This window comes from Astatotilapia calliptera, chromosome 4 (genome assembly GCF_964374335.1).
Source record: "Astatotilapia calliptera chromosome 4, fAstCal68.1, whole genome shotgun sequence".
Lineage (NCBI taxonomy): Eukaryota > Metazoa > Chordata > Actinopteri > Cichliformes > Cichlidae > Astatotilapia > Astatotilapia calliptera.
The window spans coordinates 11,030,782-11,055,611 of NC_137425.1; the positions used below are offsets into that span (position 1 = coordinate 11,030,782).

Sequence of the window (24,830 nt, forward strand, 5' to 3'; positions counted from 1 at the left end):
TAAGCTCAAATAACATTTCAATTCATCACGTGTTGAAAATGAAAAAAGCGAGCTACTAGGGAAAAAGTCACATGAATTTCATTTTTCTTTTAGTTCTCAAAGAGTGAATAATTTTGTCCAGCAAAAACATGGCAAATGGTATAAAAAAAAACATCCAGATGTCTACAGCTGAGAGATTGAATGGAGTTCACAAACTATGTGGCACAAGCATTTCCTAGGTCTGGAAGTCCACTGACAATGACAGCAGTCACTACCAGTGCAGAAGGACCATTCACTATAATAGATTCAAACAGTGAAAACACCCCTGAATGGAATGAATGGTTAGTGTGTGCCCTACATTCATTGGGAGCAGTGTTATCTGCTATTAATTTTCAGCTGAAGTCTCCAATCAAAACTGAGACCTTAGACTTGTTTCAGCAGAGTGGAAAGAGTGAGCCCTAGAAGTAGAAAAGGCAAATGCAAGCAGAACTGAGATGGGTGGGAACTACTCGTGCCCTAAGTACTGTTTTGCAGGCAAAGGCAGTGTGGTTGTCCTCTCTTTTTCTTACCTTAGAGTCGCAAAAATGACTCGGGCATGGCAGGGTAAGGCAAGGCATGAGGGGGGTGGGGGGGTGGGTGGGGGGAGTTGTTGTCCTGAATCAGTTGCATTATTTTACAATCTAGGTAGACCAGAGATAAACTATTCTAAGCACACTGGCTGAGTGAGTAGGTGCTTGGCCCATTCTCTTAGCATGTAGTGTTAGCTCCACGTGGATAGCTGTCCAAAGTCACTCAATCTGTTTTCTGTTATTCTAACTGAATAACAATCTCAACTGCCACACTGGCCAAAATCAAGGGAAATGAAAAGTCAAGTTGGGAATGGATTCCCTGAAAAGCACCTCTACCTTTATTGGATAAGTCTTTATTTGAGAGTGCCAAACTTTTTGGGAGTTCCTGGGCGCTTTTGCCAAAAATGGCCAGGGATGGTGAAAGCGTCAACACTCATGGACATGGTTTTGGACGGGATGACGGTGAACTGCTTGCGGTCTGAGCTGTACTTGTAAATGGACTCAACCATATCAAGCGTGATGACTCGCGGGCCAATGCCAGTTAGCCGTGCCATCTCATCGGTTTCAGGGTTCATGGTATAAACCGCTCTGAATTGGCAGCTGGAATCTCTGAAGAGGATAAGAAAGTGATTGGCTGTGCTTTTCTCCATTTCCTGAAAAGAGAGATATAGAGAAAAGAATAAGTATATGGACCTAATCAACTTGGGGAGGACATTAGGTTTGATGCATGCAGGTTGTGTGATGATAATACCAACTTATTTTTACATGCTACATCCTCCTTAGGGCATTCATAACAACAGCTGGTAGTCATATTACACAAAGGTTTTGCCGCCACACTTTTGCCACCACCTCAAACATATTGTTTTGCATGTTTTACCTCCATCTTCAATTTGTTTTGTCTTTTCACAAAATGATCTGTGCATCACTGTATGTTGAATTGTTGACAAATAGGTCGTGGCAGCAGTCACATTGTGAGATGGTCATTTAAAATTTCTGATACTATCAGAATTTTTCCCAGACAGCCTTTTGGTTGGAAGTCTATTACAACAGCCATCTTTTAACACAGTATCACCATTTGGAAGCCACAAGTTAAAAAAAAATCACTATAGTTCTTTCATGTTGAGCAGCTTTTGTCTGGGACAACCCAAACGCAAACATGTATAAACCTGGCTTTAAGTGCGTTACATAACCTAATTAGGGTGTAGCTTTTTGTTGGACTCTGACACAGCGGGATGGTTTACCTCTACAATCTTGTTTTTCTGTGGTTCATTGACCTTCCCAGCCAGGCAGCAACGAGTGATAGCATTATGGATGATGAATTTGTTGGACTTAAAGCTAGGCTCCTTGTACAGCTTTGGTCCTGCAAAACACAACATTTCCAAATGCTATAAAGCAAACAAAACAATGCTTGCAGCATTCATTTTTACAATTTTTTGTGTGGAAATTATGACTGACCTGTATATTCTGGGATAGAAGCAGGGGAGGAAATAGCGGAGCCAGTCTCCCAGTCCTTCTCTCCATTCTGAACACCAATTCGTCCTGGGGACCTTCCCCGTGATCGAGCAGGAGAGTGTGAACGACTAGAGAGATAACAGAGGAAGCATTTTTTACATTTTGAGGCTTTATTTTTCATTTGCACCTGATAACACAGACTAAACTGCATCTATAGTTTGTATCAATGATACAAGAACACCCACTTATTAAATATTTTAAACTTTAACCCTCTGGGGTCCAAGGTTAAATTGGCTGTTTTTCAGTACTTTTGATTTTACCTTAATATTTCAACTTTAAAAACTATTGACCTTACCTTATTTGATATCATTCTTTTCAGCACAACCTCACATGTCTAAATCTACAGTCATTTTTTTTCAATTTTGACTTACTGTATTAACACAAATGATCTAAAAATCACAGAAAAATAATAAAATCAGAGTAGGAAATTTTTTTTTACTGTGAAAGCAAAAAACATGTTTAACAAATCATTTTCATAACTTGAAATGCAAACAGAAATTGTACATTTAAAAAAAATATGTACAAATTTTGCAAACAGCAAAGCTATATGCAACTATTTACCTAAAAATGCATGCAATACCTCAGGTGTCTTTTGTACAACCATTTAAAACTATTTCTAAAAATAAAATTACAGAACAATAAGGTGCCATACAAATTATTTGTGAAATTTAAAAAAAAAAAACCTACAAAAAAGAGGCGCATATCACAGGGATAATAGCTGCAGACCTGTCAACATTCCTCCTGTTTTCCACCTGAAGACAACACTTACATTTCAATCTACCTTTAATGGTTTTTGGCTAGCAAATGTGACATTCAACAGTGCACTCATTATTTTGACACACAAAACAATGACTACACACCAACTACACTCCAAACACGCTAAACATCACAAATTTCTCAACTATCAAAACTCGCTATCAATATCACTCTCTCTCTTGCTCACTCGCTACCATCGCTCCTAAAACTTTCTCCTCTTCCTTAACAACCTAATGTCACGTGCTGCAATATGATTTTTCGATTGCGGTTTTCTTCTCGCACTAAATGTGACGGTAGTATTCAGAAGAAAACAAACAAAACAAAAAACGCTTTTTTTTTTTTACTTGGCCTATCAACACAATTTAAAAACTGGTATATAGTTTGGAGTGGAGACTTTAAACACAGGCTAAATTTCAATGTTTCAGGCTAAATTCTGTGCTTCCCACTTTTTAACCATTTAAAAAAAGAAAATACATCAAGTCATTATCAATTTGCAGGTTACCTGGGTGACTTCCTGACGGTCATACCGCCAGGGTCATTAGCCATGGAGGACAGGTTCATGGATGAATGGGAGTATACCTTGTTGAGCTTAGTGCCTACAAGTAGGAAATATTGTACATGTGAGCATAGGAAGAGAGAATACAAAAGCCGGGAATTTTACTGGTTAAAGTCAGAAGTACTTACCCATGAAACCTTTGACAGGACTCTGAGAGAGCACAGAGTCATCTCTGAACATAGTCTTAGGTCTCTGCTTCTTGACACCACGCACTGTAGTGGGTTTCTGCTTCAGAACCTTGTCCAAGTCTTCCATGATCTTCAATTGCTGTCTCCTCTCATATTCCTGCTTAGTGAAGTCTCCTCTACGTTGAGGAGTGCCTTCTGCTGGTGGGGTTTTGGGAGGAGTGCCTGGGGTCTGTGGTCTGTCCTCATTTTTACTGCCCCAGCCTTCAATGATCATCCACTGGGGCTTGCTAAAAATGAAGTGTAAGACCTTTAATGTGTAACGCCACATTATGAAATGCAACAAGACTGAATTATGGGATTAATGATAGCAACAATTCGAGTCATAAAACACAGAACAATAAATTATTAAATCCAAATTATGTGCACCCTTTGGCTGCTTAAAATAAAAAAAAAAAGATTAAATTAAAGCTATTCAGAAACTGGTCTCACTTTGATTCTTTTTCTTTTTCCTGCTCAAGTTTTCGTCTTTTCATCTCTTCTGTTCTCTTCTGCTGTTTTTCAAGAAAAGCTGCTTTTCGCTGAGCCATTTCATCCTCCGGTCGATCTTTGTCATCCTAATAATAAAAAGGGATGAATGCACACCAATTATAGCACACTTTCTATGCAGATATATACTGTGAAAATATGTGTCAGCCACCAACCTTGAAAAAGAAACCAACTGCTGCTTTATTCTCTGCCTCTGTGAGGTCACTCATTGAGTCAGAGAGAGCATCAGGCACTTGGTCATCCTCCTCATCATCTCCTCCCAAGGCAGACAGTGAGATCTCTATCAGGCTACTGCGTTTGCCATTCAACATCCCTGCAGGTGCATCACTCTCAAAAGAACATTCAGATGGGGCACCAGAGCTGTAGCCCCCTCCTGCAACGCCTTCCTTTCTAGTCAATGGACCATGATTGGACCCGACCTCAAGGTCCATACTAAATATACTTTGTCCATCATTGGAGCCTACTTCTGACAGGCCGTCATCTGCACCAGGACCTGGAGTTGGGGTAGAAGCTGGTATTGGGGTCAGTGTAGTTGTTGGCACAGGAGTTGGTCCTAATGAGCGCAGCTCATCTAGGCTACCGGAGTCACCAATGGAGAATGAGGATGAAGTCTGTACTTGAGATTGCCAGGGATTTACACGACGAAGATGGGGGATGCGGTCTACATTTGTAGGTGGGGTAAGAACCCTCGACAGGGAGGGGACTTTAGTGTCTGATGGACGACTGTGTTTTGGGCTTTTAGGAGGTACAGACTGGGCTCTTCGATGTACATGAGGAGATTTAGGAGAAGTGGTGTGGTTTGTGATTTTGCGTGATGGAGACGGAGAAGAGGAGGCCGAATTTAAATCTCGAGTGGTTTCTCGTGACAGGCGTGCAGGAGGAGGGGCTGAGGTGGAGGTTTTAGGGCTGGTTGGAATAACCCAAGACTTGTTATTGGAAGGTGACGGTTTTTTCTTCATTAGCTGATTTTGCTGCTCAGTCAGTCGTTGCATGTCACTTTGCAGGGAGCTAAGAGCTGCAGTTAGCTTGGACACTGCGTTGTTATAGTCCCCTAAAGGAGCAACCACTTTGTCAGTAGGTGTCGCATGGTGCTTCTCTCCTGGTGTACCTGCCTTCTCTTTGACCTGCTTGTTGAGCGCAAGTCCTCTTTTAACATTACCCTCATCTTCCACTGTGGGGTGCTCTTCATCTTGTTCCTGTTGATCTTCCAATTCGATTCGTGCTAGCCGCTCTTCAAGTGTCAAGCGAGAGAGGTCTTCTTCTGTGAATGAGGTACTGACCTGGCCATCTTCTCCTTTCCCCTCACGGTGCTCTTTCTTTAATTGCAGAAAGGCACTCTTTCCTAGTCTCTGCCTATGCTTTGCAAAAATGGCCTCAATGCGTTTCTTCTGAGCTTCGATGGCTTTGCGCTTTTCTTCAAGCCGAACCCCCAACTCCGACATCTCATTATTCAGCTGTGGGCTCTTGCTGGGGCTTTCTTCAGACTTCTGTGCCCATGATGTCATCTGAGGAGAATCACTAGATTTTGGAGAATCAGTAATCTGTTTCTTTTTCCGTTCTACAAAACTGGTCATCTTCACACCACTGTCAGGAACCTCCTTACCAGCTCTAATAGCAGCACCACCTGCAGCACCGGGTGTTGATGGAGTGGACTGAGCTTTAGGCATGTCTTCTGATGCATCTGAATCCACACTACCGTCTCTCAAAACTGAGTCATCATCTCGTGAACATTCAGAAGTGTTTCTAGTGCGAGTGGATTCACTGGACTCTCCTGTTGGCCGATACATCATTCCTGAGCGGGTTGGTGCAGAGGAGCTGATTGGTGGTAAATTGCCATTATAGCGAGAACTAGCAGGATCATCAGGAGAGTGGAGGTAGAAGCCGTCAGGAGCACCATCAGGGTGTAAACGAGGCTCCATTTTGCTTTCATTGTGAATAATCTGAAGAGCCTCTTCAATTGTAGGCAGCTCTCCTGTTTCACTTGTCCCGAGGTCATTCTCCTCTGCCAACTTAGGAACAGTGGGAGTCTGGGTGGCCCAGGATGCTCTCTGTGGACCATTAGGTCCTGAAGGTTTGCTAAGCAAATGACTGAGGTCTTCGGGAGGGGTGTAGGGCACCCTTGCCATATTTTGACCAGCTGGGTTCAGCTGATCTGAGCTCACAGAGCGGGTTATTACAGGGTTGCCCATCACAATGTCTACGTCGCTGTCTAGCCCAAAAGGAATGCTGAAGGATACTGCTGACAATGGCCGGCTTAAAAAAAAACCAAAAAAAAAAAAACCCCAACAACAAACAAAACAAAAAAGAAAACACAAGCATGAGCACATTAAAAAAATAAATAAATAAATAAAATGCTTAAATCAGTCCAGAATATGCTAGTCCTACCTCAGAGGTTTCTTGCTCCATGTCTTTCCAGCTCCTTCTATATGAGACATTGAGGTAGACTGAGTCAAAGATCCTGAGTACAATGGGACATACACAGACATGTAAAGGCATGCAAACAACACCGGGATGCAAAAAAAAATGGAACACAGAAATTAAAGGGAAAACATTTACAAAAGGTTTCGAATGTCTATCCAAATAAGAAAACAAGACTATCAAACAGCACAAGACACAACTAAAAGACAAACATGGATTGAAGGAAATAAGTGAACCACACTGTAAAATGCTTATGTAGCTAAATGTAATGATGGCTGACCATAGTCTTCATCTTACCTGATGCAGAAGAGGAAATTGGGAGGAAAGGCTTCTTGAATATAGAGGGGGAGGTACTGCAAAGCACAAATACTTCACTTAAATGACGGTATTGTCTAAATAATACGTTGCCCTTAGTCTACTACAACAGCAAAATCACACCCAGAAAGCTTCTGTACCTGTTATCACTCAAGCTGCTTGGTGTTACTGGTGTAGATTCGCCTGACAAAAGAAAAGCCACAAACAGACTTTTTAAAATATATCAATTATATATGATATATATGAAATATATGTTCGTGTTAAACAATATTTAGAAAGGACCGCAAATCAGTGAGACTTACTTAACATATCTATTGGCTGCACAAATTCTGGTCTTTGTACTTCAAACCAGCTAAGCAGTTCTGCCAGGAAGCTCAGCAAGTTCATCTAAATCCCAGAAAATAAATCAAGCACTCAAAAGATAACACAGTATTTGTGTGAATATATTTTTTGTTCATCAGTGATCCAGACTGAAAGTACCTGAAGTTCCTGTGGTGTATATAACATGTCCTCCAGTGCCAAGTGACAGCAGCTCTTTAGGCAGCTGTCACAAAATTCACGGATGAATTGCAGGTTGTACAAGCTATCTGCTACAGACATGGAATCCTTCATACAAACATCTAACAGAGAGATGAGAAAAAAAATTTAATTTTCACAAATGTCTCAGGTTCTAAAGGTCATTTTTTGCAGCATTCTGTTAGAATGTTTGTTGGTACCTTCAAGTCTCAGAAGGCCGGGGCAATAGTAATGTATGACGGCAGCAACAGCACATCCACTGGACAGGTCTTTAACTTCATTCACTACTGGAAAAACTGGCTTTAGTTTGGACTGAATTTTATCCTTCCTATAGCGGAGCTAAAAAAAAAAAAAAGAGAGAAAGAAAAAAGACAAATCACACACAATGTTGAATGTAATTTTATAAATTTCACATATTAGTTCATGCCATCAACCATCAAGTTTATCAAACATAGGTAAATGCTCCTAAGCAGACACACAGTGATACACAATAATAAAAAGTGATTACAAAATTAAAAGCAACAAATGAAATAAAGAAAGGTCATGCTAAACCGATGTGAAAAGGAGAGCGCAAATGTGAACAAACTGAAGATGCAGAGAGAGTGACTGAACTGGAGCAGAAAGAAAGGGGTTTTTTCTTCAGAAAAAGTGGGTCAAGTGAAGGTCTCAGGAGACAGAATGAAAGAAAGAGATTAGATCTCAGAAAGAGAGAAAATGTTTCAGGTACAGCTATAGTATACAGACAAAACAGCCCACTGTGGCAGTGAACCAGTGGATTAGAAGCCTTTCTGTTACTCTCATAAACACATACAGACATCTTTGCCCCACATTTGAGAAAAACTTGAACATGGCAGTTTCAGATGATCAGTTAAAAAAAGAAAAAAGAAAAAAAAAAAGACTGCTATTCATGCACCACACGTCTCCACAAACAATGTCTTTAGAGCTATTGTCACAGCCCAAATCTATCACACTTATGCTGTTAAGTGCAATTTAATGCTTACTAGGATGTGATGCACAATGCATTCCCACATCACATTTGGGGAAGAAACAAACAAACCTGACCATCAGATATTTCCTGATAAATTTGATGAAGACACTGGAAGGATGGAGGGACAAGGGGAGGAAGCAGAGGAAAGGAGGGAACTTACAGGAACAAGTTTCCAGTACCAGCGAGTAGGACACTGTCAGATTGGGGCGGGGGAGAGACAGGAAATAGAAGGAAATGGAGAACAGGAGTACAGGGAGACATATTAAGCGAAGAGTGGAAGAACTAGAAAAACAAAGGGTTGTGACTACTTTATTTACACGAAATGGCAAGACGGCCATCTTGAAAAAGCAATTCCCACCTTGTCCTTGTTTTAATATATCAACCAAGACTTGTTAGGATTGATAGAGTAAGGAAGTAGAAATAGGAAGCAAAAACAGAAATTAGCTTCTTTTATAATAATTTCATTTGTCTCCAAAACAGGGTGAAAGTTTCTGAATACTAATGTAGCAGCTGGAAGGTTTTGTTCTGACTGGACAAAGCATGATATTTTTCATGTAAACTTTTTTTTATTGAACAAAAAGCTCTTATCAAATATGCAGAAGATGAGGCAAACCACTGAATTTAATCTATCAAAATTCAAATGTATTTTTTATTATGGAACCTACACTGTTTGCACACTGGCAATATATTATTTCTATGATTTTACAACATTTGTCTGTCACAAATAGACATTTTCCTGTGTTGTGCATTTTTTGTGTAAAACAAAAAAGTTTCCTTCCATTTCTTAGATACCCGTTTCACTTTCACCCACTGCAACTTAAAGGTTTGAGCAGAACACACGTAATTGTTCATTATAGAAGCTGAGCCACGCCAACTGATAATTCTGGATTAGTGCCACAAAACCCTGTCTAGAATATTGTGCCAAGCTACACCTGACTCCACCTGATTTGCAACAGCAACTGACGTCATTAAAATTGCAAAAATTGCTGACTACACCCATGTATATACTCATTTATATACACCCTGTTCCCCCAAAAAACCTAAACGAAACAGACCTGCCCTGACTGCATAATCCCATCAAGAATATCACGCATTTCTGGATAGAAATAACAATACAATAACAGTGACAATACACTGAATATTTAATGCAGTACTCACTGATGGTTGAACAGGTTGGGGGTCTGTAATGGTCTCAGACAAGTCATTCTGGGCTCCTTCAGTACGTTCTCTCAGATTCTGGTTCAACTAATAGCATAATAACAAGAGAAAATCATTTCCACATTCTTTTGTGCCGTGTGTTCACAAAGTCAGAAACAAGCATATAAAAACAAAGTTTAGAGAATTACAGTTCATTAGTCACCAGTTAATTTACTAACTTAGTGCTCATACAAATGTTGAACCAAGACCATCTTCTGAAAGAAAATTAGGTGTTTTTCTGAAAAAGACATTGTTTTCTTTGGCCTGTTCCTTACCTCATTAACCCAGTGAAGCAGAGCATCTTCCCAGCTGGCTGCTTTTCCCAGGAGCTCAGCAGAACTACATGTCTTCACCGCAGTCACTGTCTCCATGGCTCCCACAGCCATCAAAGCATCCATCACTGCCAGATGAGCACTCTTCACCAAATCACATGGGAAGGAGAAAAAAAAAAGGAAGTGAAGAGCAATGACCCTGGGCAGCATCAATCAATTACAGTTAAGACAGTAATGTTGGATCCTTTTCTAGCATGGTCCTTACAGCAAAATACAATGCACCACTACCAGTATTTACATGAAACACCCTCCAGAGGTCACTAGAAGCCAGTTATGAGTCAGCAGAAACTAACAACAGCTCTCAACAAGTAAGCACACACACATCAGTAGATGTGGAAGACCTTTGGACTCATGTTTATACCCTCATTAAATCATTAAAGAGGCACTGGACCTGTAGCAGGTGAACACATGGTCTGCAAGATTGCCATTCCTTACCTGCTTTCCCTTTATTTGCCTTCTTTGAGCCATTTCCCTTTCTCTTTTGCACAGTGAAATAGTTCTGTATGACTCATGTGTGAGAGACTGCAGGACAAAATGATGTGTTGTAACTAGATCACCAGGAAGCGTAACAAAGAACACCATTCTCTTTAAGAAACAGGTGCTTGTGACCGAATGTATTTTTGACACAAAAAATGGTTATAAAACCTTGATTTTCCCCACTCAAATACAATCAAGCAAAAAAGAAGAAGAAGAAAGAAAACGTACTTAAATGTATTTAACAATCACAATTTGAAGTTACCTACTTAGACAAGACCATTACAGAGCTCTGGTTAATAGATAAAACACATTAACAACTTTGCCTGTAAGACAGAACTTGCCTGTAAGACAGAACTTACAGGCAAAGCCTGTTAAAATGTTCCAGTAACATTATCAGCTCAGCTAGAGTGAAACCTTTAACTCTATAAACCTGTTAACTTATTAGACGTTGTGCTCTGTTTGTACTGTAGGGTACAAACACAGCAAAGCAAAGAGTACAACACTATCTTATAGTCAACCTTGTTACTGCTGCAAATTATAATAGTTGAACAATTTTTAAATTTATGCAATTCCCACTATATTCATAATTGTTCAGAATATTAGTTCTACTTTGTTTATACAAATTGCTAATAAATTTGTTCAGTTTTAGAATGTGCCACTGTGGCCACCTTTCTCTTGCCCTTTCTCATCATCTGAGTGAGTAATGCCAGCAGCACTCTCTTTCTGCTAGCTTCTCATATACAATAAGCTAAACACTTGTAAACAAATTGAAAACATGTATGAACCTTTTTTTATCTTGTTTATCTAAATCCTTTTAAATTGCCTTTCAACAGTACAGTTGGGTGCCAATCTCTCCATTAATACATTAATAGGTAACTGCAATAACAGGCTTGTTACAATAATTAAGTCAGGCTAGCAGAGAGGCAAAAGGCCGATTAAAACATACTGTGGGGCCATTCCTTCAAAATCTTGTCAACAATTTGGAGCTTAATATGTGCAAATCAGCGCCTGCCGCCTTTCACTACTTACAACTTCAGAGATTCTTTTCCTCTTAAACTCTTGTGTAGCCCCAGATGGGGGGCAGGGGCAGTCCAGCTGTGTGCATATCTGTGTACTGATCCCTGATGTAAAGTGCTGACCTGAACACATACAGTGCCTGGGCAGGCAGGCTGGGTGGGGTATGCCAGCAAAAGCTTGCCAGATAATATTGGTCAAAGCTATCTGGGTGTGCTGTAGTCTGTTTCTGTGAGCAGTGTGGCCCTGAGTGACCTGCTTGCCAACCACTGTTGCCAGCACTAGTGTTACTGCTTCTGTGTGTCCTGCCTAATACAGGGACTGCAGGGCTGAAACATCAAAGCAATAAATGTTCCTACAAAAACCAAAACCAATAGGGATTCAGAATATAATTACTTAGTACTGATCATTCCAACATTGTAAGAATTGGAAATAAATTGATTATATTAACATGGTTTTACAGGATTCTGTAGTTCAAAATACAGATCCTTAGAAAATGTAATTTATTTATTTTTGTATGAATGAGTCAATGTGAGCCAAACATAAAAATGTCCACTGCGTTAAACATCAATTATATTATCATCATCATCATCATCATGTAAGATTACATATTATACATTTTTTAATCATAAAATATTGGAATATTGATAAGCAATGGTTCACTTGTATTTTCCTAACAACCAGTAAATTTTGCCAGTAACTATGCTCTGCCATGAAAGCAAAAAGATATAACATTTTTGCTTTTAGCCGCAAAGTGTGTAATCATAGGTTGGAGCTATTGCCACAGTGTGAAAAGAAGATGACTGAGAGAAAAAGAACAAATGCATGACAGAACTATTGAGAGTGGCTGACTCCGATGTTATACCTACAGTAATTATTCAGAGGGTAAATCATGGAAAAAATGGGAGAATGAAAGGAGATAAAGGAGGGGGTGCTGCTAGTGGATTTCCCATTGCACACCCAGGAGAGCTCACTAAGCTAAATCACAAGTCTCCCTAATGAGAGGAGCAACTCAAACACACAGCACAGAGCCTGCCAGATCACCATAACAACCAACCAGCTGACCCATAATGCATCTCAGTACAAGCCTGACTGCAGCACTGCTCTCTGCTCCTGGCTTAGTCCTAGCTCCTAGCTCTTAAAAAACAAAAAACAAAAAACATCCATGCCCCTTAAACCAATGTGACACACAGACAAAAAATTAATAGGCCACAAATTAACCCAATCAACATGGAATTTTATGGGATTATTTGGAAACTCAGATAAACAAAGAATGCAAAAGGCATCTTGTTAAGCATTATGTGAGATTATGATGAGGGAAAAATCTGATTACGTCTGAAATATGACTTAACCCCATTCCCTACCCTGCTTGGTGCCACCTGATGGGGAGAAAAATAGGGGATCAGGGAGGGCTGGGGCCCAGAAAGGGATTTTAGAAAGGGGTTATAGTATGAACATCCATATGTATATGAACTGTATACCTAAGCAAGTAAAGACAAGTGTAGAAAAGCTGCATAAAAAAGTCATTTTGTATACTGTAAACAAGTTTCATTACAACACATTAGTTATCATTCAACAGAAGCCCAAAGCAGAATAAATGTGCAAGATGATGGTTAGTGTTTCAGATAGTCTGCCACATCTAATTTCAGTTAAGCTCCTGAATGATGCTCACTTGACCAGAAAACCTGCCAGCACAGCACTATGATTTAAGACAAAGTGTCACTGCCATCCAAAACCAACAGGAGACCATGAAGAGGTTTAGCAGCATTATAGCTACATGACTTACTTTAGCGCTGTGGGAATCGACACAGTATCTATAGTAATATTACATATAGATTAGAATTAGAATCTATTGTTACAGAAGCAAATTTAACCAATATGTTTCATATTGTGAGGTAGGTTAGGTGCCTGGTGAGTCAGTGGTCATCTCTGGCATGTCATGCGATAGTGGATGATTGCACTCAGTCTGCATGGCAGATTATCTCTAATCTTCAAAGATCTTTATCCCCAATCTGAGGAGTGATGGGGGCTGGGCAACCATCAGAAGTAGTGGACCAGAAGAACAGTTAGTAGTAGGACATATAATTCATTACACATAGGACACAAGTAATGGGGTGGAGGCGGCTGCAGGATTTGAACCCAATTCCAAGGAATTCTAAGTAGGTTTTTTTGTGTTACGATTCCTCCATCTAACATAGACACATTAATACTATCTCACCACTGGACTCTGGAGCAGTGAAGGGAAATCTAATGCTTCAGTTACCAAAACATGTTGGACAATTTTTCCAACTTCTTGAGAACAGTTTGGGAAAGGCCCCTTTATATTCCAGCATGACTGTTGCCAGTATACAAAGCAAAGTCCATAAAGGCATGGCCAGATGAGTTTGTTGTTGAATAACTTGACTGGGCCGTACAGACCTCAACCTCAAACACCTTTGGGATGAATTAGAACATTGGCCAGACTCCCTCACCCAACAGCAGTGTCTGAGCTCACAAATGCTCCTCTGAATATTCTCACAAACAACTCAAAATCTTGTATAAACCTTTCTAGAATAGTGAAACTTATTATAGCTGCAAATGGTTCCAACTCCATATTAATGTCTATGGATTTAAAATGGGATGAGAGAATAATTGATAACTTACAGTTCTGTATGCATTAGGTTAGCTTTTATCTTTAACCATCTGTTAGCTTTTTTGCCCTACTTTGATTAGGTCAGTGGCATTCTACTCCAGTCCTGATGCATGAACTCCAGCCAGCACCCAATGTGTCCTTACGACTTATGATGAACCTGCAACGCTGGATTTACACGATTAGCAAACACAATGATTAGCTAACAGCAGCAATAATATGAAGTTGTGCGATTTACCAATAACAGTGTAAAAAGTCATTAACAGTTGATGGCTTTGCAGAATAACAGGCACCAGTGTGCAGTCAACTACAAGCATGACTCTACATGCTTTTAAATGCATGTAGCATGTTATCTACCTTGTCTGACTCAAATATGTGAAGCTTTAATATACAGCAGTCCTGCAGCAGATTGCTGCTGCAAAGCCGTTTACTGGCCAAGACCCACAATGATGCCCCATCCTTCTATTGCTGCAGCATGACCCACTTTCATTGCTTGCCACACTGTAGCTGCAGTGCCAGTCAGTGGCGACAAGCCCAAAGAGAAGCCAAACAGCTACTGGAAAGCTCATACACTAAAGGAGCAAAACAGCAAATGCAGCATTAACAGTAACAGCCAAATAACAAATTTAGGATTTACAGTTAAGAGGTACCATTTCCTGACCTGGAAACCTCATTCAGAGCTAAGTTACATGGCAGGCAAGCTGAGACATTTGTATGCTCAGAAACTACAGCAACATGATACATGAAAGAGGCATGTCTCATTAGGCAGTTATTACTGGATTTAATAATCCCAGTAGAAAGCATAACCGTAGCCATTATTACAGTGATTACAAGTGGAAAAAAATTTAATTTTAAGATTTTTGACATTAAATTATCATCATAATCATCAGAATGTGTGATGTCAGATCAGGGTACTGATATTGTTGCAGGTGATGTCAGAAAACCTGCAAAGAGCAAGCATGTTTATAAAAGAAAGTCCTTCACTAATCTGATATAACAACTATGTGATCTCAGAGTCGGTACAAGTGAAGGTGCATGTGACACTATTTATTCTTCCTTTTATTTCGTTAAAGCTTTCACCAGAGCACAAGTAGGAAAAATACTATGTAAAAATAAACTAGCAAAGCCCCTTTAGAGGATGGTTCTGTTTTTACCATTATTCATCTTGCTTTGTATCTTTTATCTTTAAAAAAACACTCTCTCGCTCCAAGTCAAGAAAAAGGCAGCATTCACATTAATTGGGTCAGATTTATAGGTGCATCTGTTCAACAATATGACATCTAAATTTGGATTTTTATCAGGTTCTACTCTTAATGAGGACTCAAATTCTCAGCAGTATTGCTGAGAAAAACAAAACAAAACAATGCATAAGCCCATTTCAAGCAAAAACCTGAGGTTCTCATTACAACTGTGCCATCAGCAGGGAAGTACCTGCTCCTTTGGCCAGCAAACAGGAACAGTGAAGCAACCAGCATTCACCTAACATAACACCATTTTCCTTACTAATCCTTGGAGAGTCCCTGCTTAGCTTTCAAAAACAGCCTGTGTGTACATAAACCAAGATGGCTGGGGAATTTTCATTGTATACCATTCCATGAGAAGGATAGTAATCTGTAAAAAGGGAAGACTACTTTAAATTTGAAAGTTGTTGTGCCAGCTGGGGGCAGAAAAGAAATGCATATTACCTTAAATAAAAAGATTTCCCTTTATTTCAGCCTGTAGTTTAGCAAAAACATATTAGCCAGCTGCAGTTTTTTTTAATCCACATTGAAGAACACATGACTATATTATGTTTGAACAAGAACTAAGCAAGCAGGAAGAAAGAAAGCGAGAAGGAAATCTATTGTCAAGAGCTAAGAGGATAAACCTGTTTCTCTTGATTTGACTCACACAGCCAACCCAGAGAATTCTCTTAACACACAACAGCTAATGTTTCATCAAAATTGTTAAGCTATTATTCTGATCTGAACCATCTATTGTATCTAGATCATCTCTCTCACACACACACCCTTAAAGTAAAGTGGTTATTCCTCATGTGACCATGACTGCTCTTGTCCTAGCAGCTGGATCCACTCATCCTCTGGGATGAGCTTGGGGAGTGGGGGAAGGGCTGAATGAGTAGGGGGTCTTTTTGATGCCCTTTAATCCCTAGAATCAAAGCATAAACATGGCCCTATATCAGAAACCAAGCGAACTTGAACCTATTTGCTTTCCTACAGAGTTCTGCATAGCAGAGAATCTGGTCTAACGAGAAGAATCCCAAGGATAATAGACAAAAGCATTTCACCCTCCCCATCACCCAGACAGTTTCATCATTTTACCATTTTGATGGGTTTATGTCGGAGGTCAGCATCAGTCACTGTTGTGTCCTGGTCTTTGGCAACGACGCCTCTCTGAGTTAGAAGCTGCAGCAGGGTGGCGTTATCTTTTGGCTGAGCCTCAGTTGCAGTACTACCCAGTAATATGTTGTAGGTGCGACAGTAGAGCTCTGATGACTGCAGGAGGTGTGTTACTGGCGGTTTAAGGTGCTCCTGTTCATACTGGTCACAGTAGAAAGGGTCACGCAGCTCTGCAGGGACATTTTCTACAGAGAGAGGAAAAAAAGACACAAATGGTTAATAATAAAAAAAAAAAAAAGTTTCTAGTTGTGGTTCTATTACAGACATGTATGCAACAGTATTGCCAGAGCATACACAACTATACCAGACCAGACATAACAGATCTAACAGTGAAACCAAGGGGCAAAGTGTGCTAGTGACATGTCAGTCACACAGTAAACCATACACTAACATTTAAGCCTATGATCTTATCAGGAATGAGTTTACTGAGGTTTACAAGCAAGGGAGGTAAAGAAGACTATGAGAGACTTCTTTACAAACTGACTTCAATTTGTTACCCCATGAGGAATCAGAATACTTTATTAATCCCCTTTATTGATATACCACCTTAAGGGAGTCCAGCTCCATCCCCACAACGTTACTGGCCATACGTATCAGTTTATTGAGTCTGTTGGAATCTGTGACCCTCAGCTTGCAACGGTGTAGAGGATCGCACTGGCCCCAACAGACTCGTAGAAAATCCTTAGCATTGTCCAGCAGATGTTGAAGGACCTCAGTCACCTCAAAAAATAGAGATGATTTTGGCCCTTCCTGTAAAGTGCTGTGGTGTTTTTAGCCCAGTCCAGTTTATTGTCAATGTGTACTCCAAGGTATTTATAGTCATCCACAATGTCAACATTGACCCCCTAGATTGAAACAGGGGTCAAGTGTTTCCTGGTAATGGTACTATATTAAATAATGCAGGTTTGAGGCATTTCTGCACTGGTTTTACGGTTTTTAAAACTAGAAACTACATCTATTTTTCAGTCTATAAAGTCCAAAGCGAGATGTCCATGTGATTTGCCTTGTACAACTATAAACCAGGAATAAACATGTTTAAAGTATGTGTATAGACAATGTTTATGTTCACAACAAGTGTACGGGGATATTGTTTTGTCTTGTTCAACATTCAGTCACTTCAAAGGAGCTTGCAAAGAAAAGCGTCTGGACTTCTTTAAGTTGCTTGAAGACGTTTCACCTCTCATCCGAGAAGCTTCTTCAGTTCTAAGGTCAAATGGTGGAGAGTCCCAGATTTAAACTCAGTGGGAGTATTCCCCCCAAAGAGGGACAAAAGGACCCCCTGATGATCCTCTAATCGCCTGAGCCAAGGTGTGAAACTGGGTGTGGGTCCCAATCAGCCAGAGTTTTGGGTGAGCTCATTGTGAAGCCTGGCCCCACCTTATCAGCAACAAGCAACTTAAAGAAGTCCAGACACTTTTCTTTGCAAGCTCCTTTGACTACGATGACCTGGATGACTGAGAACCTTCACAGACATTCAGTCGCTTCAACATTTTGTTCTGTTTGTTTTTCACTTACCAAAATTAGCATCAAATTTAATACCACAATGGACCCTGGATGTACCTTGCTCAGCACACAAGATAGCCATCACTAGATAAGAATGTAGTCACATTTATATACTGCTTTTCTACCCTTACTGACCACTCAAAACACTTTAACCACAAGCTACATTTAAGCATGCACTCATAAAGTGTATTATTCTATACACTTTAAGCACTTTATCTCCCTCTTATCCCAGTCCAATTTAGAATAACCAATTAACCCAACATGTACATGTTTGGATTTTGGTAGGAAGCCAGAGTACCCAGAGGAGACCCACGCAGGCACAAGGAGAACAAACATGTAAACTCCCCACAGAAAGGCCCCAACCAGGGTTCAAACCAGGGATCTTTTTTTGCGACAGTGCTAACCACACGACCACTGTGCTGCCCATAAAACCCACCGGCTATACCCTCTCACCCAATGTGAAAATAAAGACTAAATATGATGACAACAGCAAAAAACACAAAAATCTGAGCCTTCAACACTAGTGCACAAATGACTTTGTTATCATGATCTGTCTTTTATAAGTTTACCCTAAAAACACAAACTTGACACACACCCTTTGAAACTGGTTTCTCTGCAGCAAACCTAACAGCCAGTTTCTGTGTGCAACCATAAACAAACATGTGACTTGCCGTTTCAAAGGCCCTTGGACAAAAAAGTTGACTTGCTTAAACGCAAGCAGTATGTCTGCAAAAAGAAAGGAAAAACGTGTGTTTGTGTGTGTGTTTGAGAGCCTTAGACTATATATAACAGAAGAACAAAGGGATTATTACAAGGGAGGTGTCACTAAACTGCTGTATCATTATATAATCATGTAATGGATCCATTGACATCAGCTGTCGAAACAAAAGCCGCCTCCTTTAATCAATGCCCTGTTCCCTTTGTCTCACCCTATGATGACTATAGGTTGCCACACAATATGATCAGTCATGCCACATGGTTCATGCTGTTGTAAATACTCTCAGGTGCCAAAACTGGAGTGCCTACTTTAGTGCTGTAAAAACAAATCATCTTGGGTCACATAGGTGCATTGTATATGTAAAAGAAAAAAAATTCCACTGTAATGTGTAAAAGACAAAAAGGTAAACCAGAAAAAAATTAGCCCAGAAGGCAAAGTAGGATGCAAATGCCACAACTGAGTGAGATTGGAAAGATCGATAAAAGAATGATTTCCCTATGACACAGTCTGTCCATGAATGATCACTTTGTGTGACACATATCAGAAACAAAGTGGCTAGAAAACTGAGGCTTCAAATTGTTATACAGGTCCCCAAAACTATGCACATGCACAGCAAAAATAGCAACAATTATTTAGTAAAGCACACTCCCGATTTAAAAACTAAAAGTAATACAAGGTAACAAAAAGCATGACGAACTGGAATACTTGTAACCAAGCCTTGCATTGTGATGCCGCAATTATATTCATCAATGCCCTGCCAGGGGAATATTTAGATTAAAAGCATGTGCTTGTTTTGTTTGCATAAGCAGGAGCAACTACCTCTGTCACTTTTATAGTTCATGGGGTCAAAGCTTATCTACTGGTTTGAGTAAAAAGGTAAAAGTCAAATGTGCGAAAAGCTTCTAAACACATCATCATAGATGGTAAGCTAGAGGAACGCTTGTTAGGAAGAGCCAGTCAAGCAATTTGTGATTTTGACTGCGATTCTTCAGCGGGTCTGTGCTTTTGTTAACCCAAATGTCTTAGATACCAACCTGGGACTAAAGAATACAATGAAAACAGTGTTACAAACTTAAAGATCAGAGCACTATTTTAGTGACGAGTATTTATTTTTTCTTAAGTAAATCAGACCAAGCTATTAAAACATGCAGTAAGATGTATAGAACTTGCTAATGTGGTTGAAAGTCAGTTCAGCTGTGTTAGATATCTTCTGTACTGACCTGTATCGTTTGATAGCCTGCTGATAACAGGAACCACATGTCCCTCTACCTCACTGACTATTTGAGCTAGCATGCTGGTCATTTCACAGCCATGCTCACTTGTCCTACAGTAATCACACACCGAACAATACAAACTCTCCACCTCACTTGCTAGGTGGAAATCGAAACTGATTTAAACCAAGCGAAGAAATCCACAATCCACCAATTGTCACTTTACACTGGGGTGTAAGCTTTAGCACAATGAATGTCAACCTGCTGGATATGACTATCTAAACGTCCAGGTTTCTCATGGGAGCCTTTCTGGAACTCTAAGAGACATTTATTTTAAAAATTTCTCCATGTAATCTTTAGGCAGTAAATGAAAGCCAATCATAATTACAATTCCTGTATCTTAACTCAGCATTATATGTGTTATAATAATGAAAGCGGTTTTAACTTTTAAATCTTTCATTGAAAATTATACAATAACATCTTCATCATGTGGTGAAGAATCAAACAGGCGATTATATGCTCTCATTTTTAGAACAAAGCAGGTACTGTTTTGCTGCCCCAAAACCAAGCAGTGGTGAGAGGGGCCGTGGTAGCATTCTACCCCACACGTGACCCCTCGTTCTGTGTAAAATGCTAATGCCACTACCTTATCTGAGCTTTATTATTTATTATTGCCATCTACAACAAAGATCTTATCATTAACCCTTTCTTAAATAATACTGTACTATTTGATCACTATTGTAAAAAGGGTACTTTCTGCACTATACATCAAGCACCACATCATCACCAGTAGCTCCCTCTACCAGGCCTGTATATCCTATCACATGGGCAACACCTTGCTATAGCACAAGCTTAAACTGCATTAAATGGCAAGTGTACAGCGAAGTACATTTTAAAGAGAGAAAGTCTTAATAATATTTTGAGGTGTTTTGGCATTTAACAGTATAATGCCATGAAAGGCTAACATATAGTGAACAGGAATCCCAACCGTTTAAGTAAACATTAAAAGCAAGCCAACATCCTCCTCAGGTCCTTCTCCCTTGCTGACTCACCATGGTCACAATGATTGGAAAAGGATGAGTAATCAGTCAAACAGGATTTCAGTATGGGCCAGCAACTTTGTAGCTATGTGAAGGTAATATGCTACTGTAATGGTAAGAGTGGGTCAAAGTGTGAGGTGGTTTGGTTTTATAGCTATGAAAAGAAAACATAGGATGACTCCAACAAGAGATTGTTGGACATAAAAAACAATATTTAAGCAGCGACATAGTCTGTTTCCCTGTTATTCAGATATGGAAAACAAACACAGATAATTCACGTTGGCAATGATTAGAAGGAAACCTGAATAACAGAATGCATAAATGTCATGCCCTTGGACTTGTCACTATAAGATTAAGTATTTCTTAAGCCTCAGCAGGTAAATCAAGTTTCTTGTCCCATTCCAGCTTGAGTCATACTCAGATCTGGAAACTCATTTCTCATGACAGCTTCAAGAACTTCAAGGGTAAATAATTAATTACATTCATGCCTAACTTTTTTTTTTTTTTAAACCCTGCATGGAAAATATTATACATAAATAATAAGTCAATGCATTAAAAAAAAAAAAAAAGATCCCAAGACTTTCATACATTAAACACCCTCGCATGTATATTTAGTATGCAAGCATGTATACATATATACAATATAGATATAGTTAAAGTGTACTATACAGGAAGGAAAACAACATTTTATCTCGTCCATTAACCTCTTAACACCCACAAGAAAACTACTTAGAGAACGGGTTGGATTGCTTTTTAGCCACATTCTAAACATGTTTCAGAAAATACACATTATATTTTAGATATTTACCTTTCAAATCAACACTCACAGGCAATTTTCCCTACAAGTCTTCTATTACAAAATTTCCATTTTGGTATGAAATAGGAGAAAGTTCTATGTAAAGACGTGGCAACCTAATCAAATCACCAGTAATGATGGATATTAAAAAATAAATGCTGATAGCCAAATGTCCCTAGGTAGAGCAGAGCGTATTGAAAAGATACTGTGTAGCTACTGTGAGTTGTCCATTACTAGAATGACGAGTTACAGCCTACAGGCTCCTTCCTTGTTAAAACACAAGGTCCATGTTTCCTTGGTTAAAGGAGACAGCGAAATCATCATGGCAGCCCAATATTTCAACATGTAAAAAAGCATTTTAACTGGGAAGTGAAAAACAGCGCTGACCACTGAGACAATGTGTTGCACATTACAAGACTGAAGTCTTGAAATCTTGACTGAAGACAGTGAACTTAACCGTAGGGGTTTGCTTGTGGCAAAAGTGAAACTATCTTGTAGGAAACTTTATTGTTTAAATTGTGCTGCCATGCTTGAAACATTTGTTATGCAAACACAAATATTTCAGTCCATCCATATCATTGCCGCTGATGCTGATTTTATTCTAGATTTTTTTTTTAATTTTATCTCAATAAGTGGTTATTGGTTTCCTTAATTAGTTAAACATTAGCTTTTTAGCAAATAATCTAACTAAATATGAAATGCACTGTAAACACTACTTTGTTATCCATGTCAAATTCCATTTTTGGAGAGACTGGAATTAAAAATGCCACCCATTGTTATCTATAGACTAACTGACCTAAAAAGGCTCATGACCAGATGACTGTCTGGCTCCTGCTGGGCTCTGTGTTGTCCTAATGAGCTAGGTTTCTAATAAGGGACAAGATGATGTCACCCAGCTTTGCAAAAAAATTACCATCAGCAGGGCTATTGAACTCGATCAAGAGAAAACCTCCACATCATAACAGTGTTTGTCCTTACATTCCTGCAGCTTGGTATGGAGTGACTTTGACCATAGGGTGTGGTTGAGGTGCTTAACAGAGTACACATGAGCTGCAGCCCAGAGTCCTAAACCTGGGACCTGCCTGAAATTATGAAACAAACAACTCATGTTGCTAAAGTTAAATGAAGTTCTCCTCACACCTATTTCAGGATAAAATAAGTAATGCCTGTATTTAAAAAAAAAAAAATACACTGTAACATCAAAAGGTCCAAGAATGTATTAGTATAGTAATATGTTTGTCTTTTGTTTTTTTATAACCACATTACGTCATTATGTGTAGTCTACTTTTGAAAAAATAAAGCAATCAAGGCTTTTTCTTTACAAGGCTCATCGGATGTCTGCTTCATAAGGTCTAATCTTCACCAGTGAGTGCTCAAACAAAGAGCCATGCTATCACCTCAGGGTCAAAGCTGACGAGATGCCTCAAGAAAATGAGACAAAACAAATTCTTATGATAGGCTACATGTTAAGTACAGAAAACATGTTTTGGTTATGTTGTGGGTGTGCGTTTTGCGCTACAAAGCTTCTCCCAGTTGCTTCTTGAAATTTGCTGACTAAGGACATGGAAAGAAACCCCCTGATAATAAGGCACAAGAGCACTGGTAGTCTATTCTCTGAGCGCACAATGAGCTACGGTCTGCTTTTGATTCAAATAACATGAAGCAGTAACCAGCGTTTACTGTGGGTACTGCGGGCTGTCACCATCACTAGGAGAAAGAAAGATACTGGAAAAACATACGCCCCGTGTGCCCTGTCTGTGTAACCGGATTAAAAACATCCCCAGCAGCTAGCCTGCAATTTCTGACTGAAGCCTGGTGGCTGGAAACGCGACAGAATGGGCTAGCGTGATAAGGCCTACAGGAGGAGGCCGTTTCTGTGACACACATACCTCCAAATGTGCCCACCCATTGAGTGAGAACAAATGACATGTGTCAGTGTCAAAAACGCATACGATGCATTGCTCCTCTGCTCATATGCGCCTCTTTGTGCTGAAAATCGCTGAACTACACACACTGCAGTTCCCCTACATGCATACCGGTTTTCGCTACACTGTTAGACACAATATAAACACATTGTTGGACAACAAATGGTCTTAACACAACCTTTACGCATAACATTCAGGCCTGCCGTGTGAACTAAAACCTACCTGTGCTGCCGTAGGACTTTGCCAGCAGCCATCCGACACTTGCGCATATTTTTGATTTAGTGCAGTCATACAAATCCAATGATTTTATGTCTGGGACCACAAAAGTCTTCCTCATGGTAGGGGAGTCCACCATAGCGAGTCTGTAAAAATGGGAAGCGGTGATGGGGGGGAAAAAGGATACAGTATAAAAATATTCAAGCGATCATTCTTGGAGCAGACGATTCCATACGACCGGGGCTGGGAATACGGATGTGGTTCAGGGTTTTGCAGGGAAATATCCGCTCCGAAGCTACTTCCAAATCAAACTAAGGTCCTTTTGTCGGAGGTTTCGAAGACGAAGTCCTGGCTTAATTTTTCCTTAACACCAGCTAAAGCCCCGACCGGCTGGGCTACTATAAACCGGACTATTCCCCTCGTTTTTGCCCTTCTTCGTCCGCATTGCCGTGTTGTCAGCTCACTGTACGTACGTACGCTTTCGTCCCACTGATGACTGACTACCAGGTGCTCCACAGTGGAATCGCTCGTCCACTCCACCGTCCAATAGAAAATAAGCTTTAACAATATGGGCGGGACTTCAGTGTTTATGATACAGCAGGTAGAGGTGAGGCGCTTTTGCTACAGGTGAATCTTCTCGCACACAAGTGGGTCGATGAAAGGACACCTTTGAGTGCGAAAGTCAAACAGCCAGTAACCTTCGAAAAAACATGTAGATTAACTATAACTCATTAATTTAAAATATTTACAAATGTGAACATTAGAATCTAAAAGTACTGTCTTAAATTTTGAATTAGTACCATAACTCGACTGGTATCAGGAAAAAAACGTAGCCTACACAAACACACACATATAAAATGTACCTCTCTGATCTATACTCTACCTTCAGTTTCTGTATTGTCATCAATGTCTTGATTGTGACAATTTCTGTAAATATTTGGGGTTTTAACTTGTATGTATTTGACTGTATTAGTCATAAACTACAGCACGTGTATGATCTTGGTCAATATATCCACCACTGCAGTGGGCCAACTCTTGGCCTATTGCAGACAGAAAGCAGAGAACATTATGGACTTTTAGCTGTTAATTA

The 24,830-nt window shown here is 39.8% G+C and overlaps 1 protein-coding gene across 3 annotated transcripts; it reads right to left on the minus strand.

Moving 5' to 3' along the window:
• Nucleotides 1-858: 858 nt before the first annotated feature.
• Nucleotides 859-24,208, minus strand: camsap3 (calmodulin regulated spectrin-associated protein family, member 3). 3 transcript variants are annotated; one of them, XM_026164643.2, is made up of 18 exons: nucleotides 23,747-24,202; nucleotides 16,254-16,516; nucleotides 9,756-9,896; nucleotides 9,442-9,528; nucleotides 8,444-8,476; nucleotides 7,496-7,634; nucleotides 7,260-7,399; nucleotides 7,082-7,166; nucleotides 6,920-6,962; nucleotides 6,762-6,817; nucleotides 6,432-6,468; nucleotides 4,202-6,299; nucleotides 3,990-4,114; nucleotides 3,501-3,787; nucleotides 3,319-3,412; nucleotides 2,004-2,128; nucleotides 1,790-1,908; nucleotides 859-1,201 (listed from the first exon to the last, which is right to left on the minus strand). In XM_026164643.2, exons 1-18 carry the CDS (start codon nucleotides 23,877-23,879, stop codon nucleotides 902-904), a joined length of 4,305 nt encoding a protein of 1,434 aa, XP_026020428.2. In that variant the 5' UTR covers nucleotides 23,880-24,202; the 3' UTR covers nucleotides 859-901. The 3 variants fall into 3 exon arrangements, with proteins under 3 accessions (XP_026020428.2, XP_026020426.2, XP_026020427.2); XM_026164641.2 differs by having other exon boundaries at nucleotides 6,432-6,504; XM_026164642.2 differs by lacking the exon at nucleotides 8,444-8,476 and having other exon boundaries at nucleotides 6,432-6,504; nucleotides 23,747-24,208.
• Nucleotides 24,209-24,830: the final 622 nt, after the last annotated feature.

Coding starts and splice junctions, on each gene's coding strand:
- camsap3 (XM_026164641.2), bottom strand. CDS start 23,879: ATGGTGGACTCCCCTACCATGAGGAAGACTTTTGTGGTCCCAGACATA. Junction 8,477..9,441: donor CCCAACCTGTTCAACCATCA/GTGAGTACTGCA, acceptor CCAATCTGACAG/TGTCCTACTCGCTGGTACTG. Junction 6,818..6,919: donor AGCAGCTTGAGTGATAACAG/GTACAGAAGCTT, acceptor TGTGCTTTGCAG/TACCTCCCCCTCTATATTCA.